General features: G+C 39.3%; 1 protein-coding gene across 2 annotated transcripts in view; it reads right to left on the reverse strand.

Moving 5' to 3' along the window:
- Nucleotides 1-12630, reverse strand: part of fnip1 (folliculin interacting protein 1) — a 32934-nt gene that overhangs the window by 15400 nt on the left and 4904 nt on the right. For both annotated transcript variants that reach the window (XM_066646100.1, XM_066646099.1), the window contains exons 2-6: nucleotides 6001-6130; nucleotides 3012-3143; nucleotides 2549-2652; nucleotides 2284-2358; nucleotides 1077-1168 (exon numbers count right to left, since the gene is read on the reverse strand). In XM_066646100.1, coding sequence (XP_066502197.1) covers nucleotides 1077-1168; nucleotides 2284-2358; nucleotides 2549-2652; nucleotides 3012-3143; nucleotides 6001-6130 — 533 coding nt within the window. The remainder of the gene's footprint in view (nucleotides 1-1076; nucleotides 1169-2283; nucleotides 2359-2548; nucleotides 2653-3011; nucleotides 3144-6000; nucleotides 6131-12630) is intronic.

The raw sequence follows: 12630 nt of genomic DNA on the forward strand, positions 1-12630 counted from the left end.
ACATTAATTAGGTTAGGGAAAAGCAATATATTAAAAACAACGTAAGCACAAATATTATTCCAAGCAGAAAGAATGAAAAATGTTGCCACAAGATGTCAGTGTGAACTACTTGACTACTTCCTTCTACAGGTGACCTATATACACTGCTTTAAAAACAAATGTTCCAACTGACACTACTGTTTAATAAAAAAGAAAACAAACTGTAAGAACTCATGACAAACCCTGACACAGTGATTACACAGGCAAGAGGACTAACTACAACCTGAAACTGCATCAAGCTGCAGTTTCACGTTACAGACATGTGATTTATTTCAAGTAAAGCTGACTGTATGCTTTTCTCGTTTTACTCCAAGCCATGGGGAACAAACACCCATTACAAGAGGGGGAAAAAAAAGTCACAAGTTCTTCTTGAGGCTCCATGTTTAGTCAGCATCAGATAGAGCTGCACACTGCAGTAGTACGCTATAGTCAGAGACCACGTGTCGTTTAATAAAACTTCCAGTAAGCCATTACAATTCGTTTAATTATTTTCGATATTTAGTGTCCACTGATTTAACTCTTTATTACTTCCCAGTCCTTTCAAAAGACTTTTTTTGAAGAAATATTGTGCACAGATATTGTTAAAAACATCAAAAGTTCATTCTTAGAAAGCTACTCATAATCTGACAGTCCCACACAATCCATTCTGTCAGACTCTGTCCAGAAGATACATGCAGCTATAGTGCTTTCAATCGTTTATTTTCTACTTTAAAAGTTCGTGGTCTATAAATTCTTGCATGGACATTAAATGTCAAATTTTCTCTGTGTGTATTAAAAAGAGGGGTTTCAATATTTCTGAACCCCAGTATTATCCTCGTTTCCTCTTTCGTATGCAAGGCAAACGTGGCATGGTTCCATTATTTTGTCCATACTTTGCAGCCTTAAAAAACAGTGAGAGAACGAGAGACCAAATACTTGTACAGAAGGGGAAGGATATGAGCGTTTACTTCACCTCAAATATTTTTTTTTTATTTTTTTTTTTATTACTTTAAAGCAGTCACAAGATTTTATGACCTAATGTTTGTGGTAAAGATTACCTATGTTCCCCAGGAAGCCGTTACCCACAGTGCTCTGGTCTGGCCTGAGTGTGTTGGAGTCTTGACTGATGAACTCCAAACTGTCCTGCAGCCTGCCAACAAAAATAAATAAATAAAATGAATGATTAGGGGTGGGCAATATGGCCCTAAAATAATATCACAATATTTCAAGGTATTTCGGTAATAACGATATTATTGGCAGTAAGACAAAACACTTTACATTCAAAAACATCCAACTGCAACAATATAAAAGTCATATTAAGATGAATTATATTAAATAAAGTTACATTAATACAAATATAACATTTTCAAACATTCATAAAAAACGTGTTTTATTTGCTGTTTATTTTGTAAACAACAGTAACTTACTGCATAATCTAAATGTAGCATATAAATCTACCCCAAAACTAAAGTGCAGAAAATTAGTGTGCGCGTATAAATGGAAAACGTACACCATTCTACAGAAATATCCTTAAAGCTTCACAGTGAATAACAAAACAAAAACAGAAGAGTTGCTATGCTGCATCAATGTGGTTTGGCTGTTTGGGTTAGAGTTCACATTGGTTGTTGACTTTCCTCGTACTCAACTGCTTCTGCTCGAGGTGGACAAACAGACTAGTTGCATTTCCCGTTTTGTTGTTTCAGGCTTCTTTCGTGTTTTACAATTACCATGGTTTACTGTACATCTGATGTTTTGTAACCAAACCACCTCCACGTGACTGAAATCGCTCAGCTTTCGGAGCAAAATTCTACCACCTCAGAGCTATTGTCCATTGTACCTGTCGGCTGTGCCTAAATGACTCACGTAATTAACATGTAACTGCATGACATCATTACGTAAACAAGTCAGAATATGACTATTATCACAACGTTGACATTTTAAATTGTTTTAGAAATTATAGCAATATTATTATCGCAAACTTTACGAAAGGGCACCACCTTATTAGAGATGTGCGTTTACCTAATAAGGTCAATTTTTAATTAAATAAATAAATAAAATATGGCTTTGGATATAGGGGTAATACTTGCTGTGTAGCACTGTGTATGAGGGAGATCTAACCGAAGTTGGTAGCAACAAACTGGACAAAAATTATTGTACATAAACCTTGTATCTGGCACACCCCAACAGAAACAGAAGTGTGGTAATAAATGACAGGTATAGTGATGTATTACTGCTAAATTGCCTGCCCCTAGATGTGCAACTTACGTGTTGAGGCTGCCATAGACACTGCTGCCTGTTCGTGCGGTAAACACTTTGCTCAGCATTAGCTGTGGAGGAGATCTGCAATCGCAAAAGAAAAGTGGAGGGAAGAGAGAGAGAAAACAAAGGTCATGACAGGCTGATCATGACTCAGTGGCAGTGTGTCTGTTCTGTCAGTCAAATGATAGCAGGTCAGTGTGACAATCTAGTCATTCCTCCATCAACCCACCCATGCCCTGCCCTCCCCTTCCCTCCCCACTGCCTGCCTCACCGGATCTGGTGGATTTTTAGTGTGGAGCCTTTGTAGCTCATGGCGACAGAGCCAAACATCATCTCCCCCAGCATGTTTGCATCTGAAGAGCAGCGTGACACACCCTAAAACAAAAGCGAAAGTAGACATAAGGATTATCATTAAGTATCTTTCATGACAAGGAAGCACTGGGCAACAAAGCATACACTAGCATATGCTGACGTTTATAATTACTGCAGTAAATTAGTAAAAATGGTTACTTCACAACTACTTTTTAATGACATCACTCCACAAGGTCTCAGGTCATCTGGTTATTTTTTGTTTACATTTAAAATTGCTGGGATTTATTGTTTCAAAATATCAGCTTTTTATGTTTTAATGCTTTATCAAATATGTACCTGTATGATAATTACAAGGTTCTTTAAAGCCAGTATCAATCCCAACACAGAGAGGAGTAATGCTAAATAAATATATATCTGCTAACCTGAAATCGACTGTGTTCTCTGGGTTCTGAGGTGCATGAAGAACTGCTGTCCAGGGAGCTGGAGCTACCCCCATTCGGCCTCAGCTGACAGCACTTCCCAAACATTTTAGCCTGCGACTCTCCACACGTCTTCTGTACACATTAAAACACAGATTGGCTAGCATTAAAAAAAATAATAAATGTGGTTCATATGGAAAGAAACAATTTCCTATATACAAACACACACACGGTATAGTATAGTAATATAGAATAGTAGTAATAGAGTAGAACAGTAAAATGAATAAAACTATACATAATTTAAACACTAAAGTCATAATTACTGCTTGAAGTGACATACAGCTCTATGCCATTTTATAGTATGAAATAACGTCTCACTTGTAGCTCACAGAAACGAGCACAGGAGTCCTGTAGTGGGAACTGTAGTTTCTAAATTTCCAGTCAACATATCATTTGTTTGTGGTAGCAAGTGGAAATGTATTAGAATTTGAATTTGATTTAGTTACTGAAGTATATTAATCATGCTGAACAATTATAAAAACTATTTTATTCCAATGCAGTAAATTCTTTAAATATAAATAATAGCATACATAAACATGTATATTGGATTTCAGCCATAGTTTTAATAAACTCAATTCTTTTACAACCAAAAAACAAACAGGGAGTGCTTGAAGAGAAAGCCTAATTTCCAGGCAAGTGTTTTTAAAAAGCCAGCCTGTGTTATGAAAAAGGCTAAAATACAGCAGATCAACTGTTGGCTGGAGTTAATAAGTAAAGGTAGGGCAGAGCAGGCTTGGTTTTTGTGTTGAGTTTTTGAGCTGAGCCAAGGCGATGTGGAATGCGTGCTTCGCTCTGCTTTGCTAATGGCTCACATCAAACAAGCGTCTCCTCATGTCCTGACCAAGCACACAAAAGCAGCAGAGCATGTGAGCCCGGGTCATATGACTTCCTCAACAACTCGTGAGCTGGAGCCGTTTGCTTACTTGCTCTCTGCTGCTTGCTCACTCTCTCTCCCTTGCTCACAGCTGCTCTCTCTCTCTCTCTCTCTCTGGAGGAACAAGATCCCATGCCAAAAGGCGTCATGTGATTGCAGCCACAGCAGAGCTCCAAGTCACAGATCCCTTACAGTGTCACCCAAACACATGCATTTAAAAAGGGTGTTCAAACCACAACAGCAACAGACGACTTTGCAAACCTTTACACTATACCGTATACAGGAGGTGCCAGATCAGTAATAATCATGAACAAAAATGAATATTAAAGTATCGTTAAAATGACTCCCTTTTTTGTGTAACTGCTGGAAAACACACCACCACTCAGTGTGCTGCTCTATTATTTGCACTGCCTTTCTGTTTCTTGAGCAAAGCAACTGAGCTCCATTCTTGCTTTAGACCTGGAAAAATTGATCTCTCGCCTTTCTTCCACTTGTACAAAACACCAACACTGTGGGTCTGAAGTGATGCATCGACTCATGAAGCCTATGCTGACAAAAGAATTTGAAAATTAAAATAATAATCTGTCATCTTTTCCAACCCCAGAGCTTTGATTTAATCACTGAATATCTTGGGGAGGGATCATGAGAAACAGAAAATGAAACAAGGTTCTGAGACTGAACTTTGGAAAAGTGGCAAGTTCTCACTGCTAACTTGGTTAAAAACTAAAAGCAAGCAATGGAGGCTGTAACCACACAGTTGCTACAGTGGCTGAGGTTCTTGGTGTAATTTGGTGTCCTGGATGTTAAATAAAAAGTGGTTTCAAAACACTCACATGATGTTCCTTTTACAACCTTCCAGTTTTGTTTATACTTGCACTAAATATTAGATACGGCTCATTGGGGACAGCCAGCATCTTGTCACTCGTTGTAGGAATTCCTTCTTCAAAATAATTAATATTTATTTATTTTTATTTTTTTTATTTAATCGACAACCTCCTCAGGGACTTTTGTATTCCAAATCCAATTTGACCTAGTGTTTATTTCAATATGTCATTAATCTATAATGTTTAATTTATCTGATTTATTTGATACAAAGCAAATAAAATTGGGTAAACATCCATTAATTGTGGTGATTCCAAAATATTTGCCTGGGGTAGCAGTAGAGAGTATATTAGGACATGCCAGAGTGTGTGGTTGTTGTTTGTGTGTCTATGCTAAAGGCTAGATGCTTATCTTTTGTATTTATCTTGAATTTACATATCACATAGCAGGAAATAAACTTGATTGTAATATATGGTTGCATTTGCATATGTATGAATGTAGCTGAGAGAGAGAGAGAGAGAACTCCATGAGCCCGCAGCAACCTCATGACAGCTGATGACAAATGAGCTGGAGACGTGAGAAAGGGAGAACACGCCGCCCATCATGTGAATGCTAAAGAATGCTTACACATTCAGTGTCAGCTGATGCTATTATTATTGGAGATAAGGCCTCCAGTTCAAACTAGTCAGGACCTCTGTGCAATGCAGCAAAGCAAGGCAGCGAAACTTCCTGACAACTACTTTGCGGCCTACGAAGGACACGTACCGTATCGGTTGTAGTTAACGAGGTGGAAAAGTCATTCCGAGATTCTTAAAAATCTCTTCACGCCAGTGCAAGTCACTTCTCTGTCCGCATCGAGTCCCAAGTTGAGACTTGCTTTTTGGCGTAGGGCTGACTTTGTACAAACTGTATGTAGTGACCTGACTCACAAAAGGTTGGAAACAAAGGGTTTTGTTTGTTTACTGCTTTATGGTTGGTGCTCCTAATTCAATCAGTTTTGTTTGTGCTTATTTTTTTTCAGTCAAGATTAGGTGAGATTTTAACCTTGATTCTTATCTTTAAGTCACAAATCAGCATGCGCCAGGTGCAACTTGAATCCCTGACACCAGTCTGTTTCTGGTAAAGCTTGTGCTAATAAAGCCTTCTCGACCTCAGAGCTTTTGGAACCAAATGCCACGAACAAAGAGGGAGAGAAAGAAAGAGAGAGAGAGAGATGATAAATAAACTGATTCTCACCATGACAGAGACCTCCTCTGCACTCCTCTTCTGGGCATTTGAGTCATAGAGGACATTTCGGCCTCTTCTCTCACAGTCCTGGTAGACGATGAGGCGGATCTGGCCGGGCTCCAGTTCGGGGGAGGGCCAGCTGCAGGGCACACATACGAACATGAGGCAAAAGCATGGAGCACCAGCATAGAACAGACTTCACTTTTACTCAGCCTACAAATCCCACTCCTACACACATATATACACACACACACTTGGAGGATGTGGATATTTTTTACTTCATAGAAAAGAACGAAACCACAGATACGCCACAATATATTTTCCATGAAATGCTGAACATTAAAGCTTTTCAAATAGAATAAATAAACAAATGAAATTAAGTCAATTAAGTAGTTTGTTGCTAATCCTCAGGTCTTTTTGATGGCAAGCAGATTCCAAATTTCTCAAATTACAGTCAACAGATCAGCTTTGAAGGACAGAGCCTTGTCATGGACTAACAAGGCAACAGCCAGAAAAAAAGGCTGGGTGAACATCCTCCAAGTTTGGGGATTCCATTGTGTTGCCAAGGACTGTGATCTGTATTTGGCAACACTATGTAAATATAGCTTATTGAATTGAAGACTGTAATCATTCAAATGATGATTTCCCTCATGTTGAACACTAATAAAGATGGTTTAGTTTTATAGGGATCTGTACACAAATTTAAAAAACAGGTAAATGGTTTCACTAAACTGTGATACTTCCACAAAACACGAACACACACTTTGATGGTCTTTAAAGCCCAAATATTCACAACAGATTCATGACATACAGGTGCATCTCACTAAATTAGAATATCATCAGAAAGTTAATTTCTCAACAAAATATAATAGTCAACACAAAACACCTACAAATGTTTCCTAAGCCTTTCAAATGGTCCCTTAGTCTGGTTCAGTAGGCTACACAATCATGGGGAAGACTGACTGCCTTCTGGACATCTGTCAAGTCAGCACTGACACCCTCCTGCTGTATCCAAGCATAGTAATGGGACAAAGTATGGTAGAAAAAGGTGCACAAACAGTGATAACCGCAGCCTTGAAAGGACTTAAAAGAAACAAATGATGGAAATAGATCACTCTCTTTGCAATGATATGCACATGTATTAATCAACACCATAATAAAGTACAGCTTATTTAGACTTATTTATTGTATTTATTGAAGGAACTCCAGGTTCACAAACTCCATTTACTCATTGTCAGGCTGGGCTGAGCCTTACATCTGTCAGCACAAAGTCGAGCGGTAGGTTTTTTTTTAAGAGTGTTTTGCCTGAACTGAGCAGCGCAGCTTAGCACAGGCCAACAGGATAAAAATGTGTCTAAGACAGCGAAGTCCATTGACTTAAGTAAGAAATGTAGCTGGTCAGCTAGGCTTAGGTAAGTGAGCTAACAGGCCCTTGTGATTTAGCACACCACAGACAGTGGTCCAGCGAACTGAGGCTCAAATCACACAGGTTTAGAGGATAAAGCCTGATATCTGTCAAAACCCTGCCCGCTTTTAAAGAGCAACATCACCAATCAGTGAGCTCCCACAGTGGCCCCTGCCTGTTGCTCTCTTAAATGCATATGAATTACCTGATTTTGACTGTACTTAACTTGTGCAGATACAGAACTGAAATGTGACACACCAGACACATATTAACCACATTTAATATGCCATTACCCCTGTACCACCCAACTCTAGTCAGACTAAACAGTACACAATACAGGGTGTAATAATCCATAATGGCCTACATTTACAGTCTCACTGATAATCACTGAAATACCATCCTAAATCCAGGTAATACTGAATGGGAATGTAGCATTTGTTTACTCAGACACTTATCAGGCGTTTGTCAAAAAGACAAAAATGAAGAAAGTCATATGTTGTAATTACATTTTTAGTAAATATATAGACCAATTCAGATTAGACTAAAATTAAATTGGCTCTCTGTAATTATTTATTCTTCTTATCAGGTGTCCCAGCTGTTGTTATTCAATACAGATCAGGCATGCAAGTGTTTTTCTTCATCCTCTGGAACCTACCAAATTCCGTGCTCATCTAATAACGTTAGCCACATCCAGATTCAAAGATCTTATTTTCCATGCCTGTGTTCTCTCACTGCTTTTCTTTGTCAGAGGCAGCAGAGAACTGGGTTTGGACACCCCTTTAGCAAACGAGTGTTGCTCAACTGTGGTCTATACTCTGTTAGGGTTAGGATAACTTGCTGAGGGTTCTGTACTACACTATATTCTGCCGAAAGGCGTGTCGTCACCAGCTGAAAGAAACCTGTCAGCGGTGTGCAGTGAGAGCGCTCATGTGTCGCTTCTGAGGGCATTTCGGGACACTTGGTGGTCCTGCAGTCATTACAAGTCTGCGCCTGAAAAGCTAACCAAACCTGAACAGGACCTTTGATTAAGTTAGTGACGGAAAACCTCAGACAATGCCAGGAAAACAAGCAGCCATGACTAAGGTAATCAAAATGACAACATACACTGAAGTATTTGAAATTAAATTCTCATTATAGTTTATATGTTCTCACAGTTTTAAAAACCTAAATGGTACAAAACTAGGGCCCAACCAGTATGATGTGGAAGTGGAATAAGTCTGAGGTGGTCTCACATTGTTTACTGGGCTCTTGGGCAGGGGGATGAAAATGGAGGTATGGAAGATCCGAATCACAAGGCTGGTTATTTCTGGACCCTGCGTCAGAATAGGCGAGAGAAGGGCCAGAGGGCGCTATGCTCGGGCGTCATGGTGGACATGGCTGTTTACTGAGACAGGCAACACTGCATTCCACACGCCTTCACTCATTCAGCTTCTCAGTCCTTCGACTCATTGTTCAATCGGGATGTCCATGACATGTGCTTCATTAAGGGTCAATGTCAAAGAACATTCTGCAAAGGACTAATCACTAAATTTGCCCAGTTGGAATCCGCTAGTCACAAATGTCTTAAATAATGGGAGCTCTATGGCTATGATGGAATATTTTCTTACCGGTAAGTTTACGTAATAGAATGTGCCTAGTGATTTATTCCCCTAAATATAAAGTTTGTTGGGCAAACCCATTGCTGTTTTTAAACAATTCTGTCCACAGCCTCTGTCTGTAGGGGATTTAGCATTCCTAAGCCAAGCCAAGAATAACCTTACATTATCATACAGCAGCCAGTTAAACAAAAACAGGGCAACCCCAAACTATTTTCAGCAGAAAAAGACGTCTACAGTTAGACAGAAATCAAAATAATCCAACGAATAGTGATTATTATGTCACCATTACAACTGAATCTCACACAGACACACACAAATTATATAAATACACATACACACACATCTCCACACTGGGCAAGCCCACCAACAGACTTAGTTTAGAGATATCACATCCGTACTGTCTCGACATTAATTTATTTAGATCCTTTTTAAGCTTTGACAAACATAGGCATCAAAAGGAGCAAATCCGTCACTTGACAACAGCTAAACTTTGCAGATACCTTGGATCAATCAAGTAGTAATTCTGACAAACTCATTCAGACCACTGGATTTACCCCATATTGCCTAAATATTTAACTATTTAAGATAACCCTACCCCTAACCTCAAACTAAAAAGCCACAAAACACTGCTTGAAGAAGACTGCTAAGACATTACTAGTAAAGCTACCAAGTACTTGCCCACTGTCTCAAACGTTTACAAGATATTCATGATTAAAGCCCACCCTCAAAAAAAAGAAAGGCAAGTAACACTTTTATCCAAAGACGATATGAAATGACAATCAATCAACCCAAGCCATCAATTCACCACAATCCCTAAATCCATTCAGGAAAGCCCTCTTGGCTAGCAATGTCCCATTCCAGCACCGACTCAAATTAGGAATTCAAAACCCAAACGCACAGTGGACACGAGTAGGGAAAGAGCGTCTGGGTACCTGGGCATCGTTGTGGACCTGCCAGTGTCTCTCCCCGCTCTTCCTTGGCCCTGCTCTCTCCCTCTCTTTCACTAGAGAGAGCGCACTGCTAAGAATAGCACTGAACTAAATTCACAAAACAACATGAGACTGTCAGGTGACGTCCGGGTCGGGCTGAAGACAGCCTGGACAAAGGCATCTCTGCGAGGGACGCTGAGTGGATGCAACTTCACTGGTCGCGCCGACGAAACTAAAGAAAGCAAAAGCTTGTGCCATCCAGTTTAGCTACGGTTAATCCGAACCCTTGGAAAGCAAGAAACTCCCCTCCCCTCCAAATGCCCTCCCACCTTGTGCATGGTAGTGCTCCATGCATTAGTGAAAGTTGCAGGGGAGGGGTAGGTGAGGAGAGACTCTGGGAGACAGCAAAAGTTACATAAAGAAAATAACCGTGTTGTGATGCAACTGCTGCCTACTCGCTAGGATCATGTTTGAACGCCTGCACCTTGTATTTTTCCAGTCCATGGCCTGGCTGCAAGTGTGGAATACTTCTGGATGAAAATGAAACCCTGTTAGGACGCTTAGTGCGATCAGACTAAACATGCTTTCTAGGGGGGGGTTGAACGAAGATGCCTACTAGCCCCTCCTCATCTGCTCATGTACCTACACACAGCGGGGTTGTTCGACATGGGCAAGAAATTGGTCTGTGTTATTTTAATTAAACTAAATTCTTTTTCTGGTAAACTGTAAGAGTACACCAACCATGACACTAAGCTGGTATTGTACTGGAATTGGTCAAGCTGCTCACATTACACAGTTCAAACATCGTGGGAGGCAGTAAGCAACAAACCGTACACTGCACTGCTATCAATGGATTAACGGAAAATTCTCAACATTAAAACTACACAACAAACTCTGCCATCCTAACGTGCAGATATATTTCCAACAACAGGTCCAACGTATACTTACACTAGTGATGTCAACCTGATTTATTTATGGGCTACAGTTCTGCAGACTTCAGGGCTGCCTCAAAAAACACTCGTGATACAACGTTGTATCAGCTATTAGCAAGAACTTAAAAATTTGAATTAGCAACGAATAACTGGAGACACCAATCTCTGCAGAGCAGTGGCCCAGAAGGAACCCAGTTTGACACCTCTGGCCTACACTGTGGTTAGTGTAAGGCAGTAAATTCTGCAAAATTACTTTGCGGAACAGTCATGAATGAACACTCAAGTGGAGGAAGTGATATTTTGGGGGTGGTGCTGAAAAACTAAATGAGAACCTTAAAGGCATCAGCAGATAAAGGTTGTTACCACTGATATATTTAAAGAACGTGGCCCAAGTTCAACATGTGATAATATGAACAAAATTGGATTTTTTTGTTTCTTATTATAAAACCTCAAAAATATATACTAGTTTATACAAAATTAATTTTCTTTGGGGTGTTTTTACTGTGTTTAAAAAGAAAACATTGTACAGTGTTATTATATGCCCCTGTAAGAACAATATGTTGTACTGTTCTCATAACTGGCTAGTGATTACTGATACTTCTTACATAAATCAACCTTTTTCCTGCTCTCTAAAGATCGTCGTCAATTTTTTCCACATTTTTCAATAGAGGAACAGTAACTAAATATGCATATGATATGCCATTTTTAGCTTCACTGAACTGACCATGACAAAAACATTTTTGCTTTTCCCAAAAACCCCTGGTGACCGACAGTGAACTTTGTTTCAGGTGATGACTGATGCATTCCAAACTCACATGATCCACAAGTGGCAGACGATGTCACACTGAGACATTCCAGGATTAGTCAATTTGAAAGTGGCTCAAACCAAACCTACCCATCATGAACCATTCACAACTACAGCTTAACACAAAGCTCCATGTTTTCATAAGCAAGTGTTTGCAGATTTATGTCACTACAAATGTGTTAAGACTTGTAATATTGGCAGTTTGACTCTAGACAAAGTACTTTCAAAGCCTAATTTTCCACTATCCAACTTTTAAGACAGTAGCCTAGGTCAAGATGCACTTGTATATGAAAAGAAAACTCAATGCTTCTAAAGTGGCTTAGCTGTAACTTTACACAATTGATTTCATTCAATATCGGCTTTGTTTCATGTGTGAATAGAAAGAGCCCAAACCTATGAACCTAAATATAAGAGCTGCTTTGACAGATCTGGTCAGTGGGACAGTGGTCAGTTGGCACATGCCAACCTTCCCGTCCTGGGTTGGAGGGATTGTATGAGTCCTATCTAATCTTGAACTGGTTAAGACTAATGACTAGGGAGAACATTTGTGGGGGAAAAATGGAACTTAAAACTAAAATTGAAAAAGTAGTTTTTTGACTTCTGGGGTTTTTATTACCCAGGAAATAAATGTCAAAGAAATCTAATCAACACAGCTCAGACTGAATGAAGGAAATGTTTAATCCAAACAACTGTTACCATAAACAGCAGATAAGACTCATACATGGCATAAATATTATGACTACAGACTTGCATAAAAAAATATATATATATACCCAAATAGGTTAACGCAAACCAGAAAGACCCTGCAAATGTAGTCCTGTGTGTAAAATCCGGCCAATGCCATCAAAAAACTAGCTATCTAATCAAATTATTAGATGTTTACTTTGTACTACAGCAAGAAATAAATACATTACATTCCACAGGATAAATTTACCATAACCATTATTGAGGCTAAAGGTAAAAGGAGTGG

Source organism: Hoplias malabaricus, chromosome 15, assembly GCF_029633855.1.
Source record: "Hoplias malabaricus isolate fHopMal1 chromosome 15, fHopMal1.hap1, whole genome shotgun sequence".
NCBI lineage: Eukaryota > Metazoa > Chordata > Actinopteri > Characiformes > Erythrinidae > Hoplias > Hoplias malabaricus.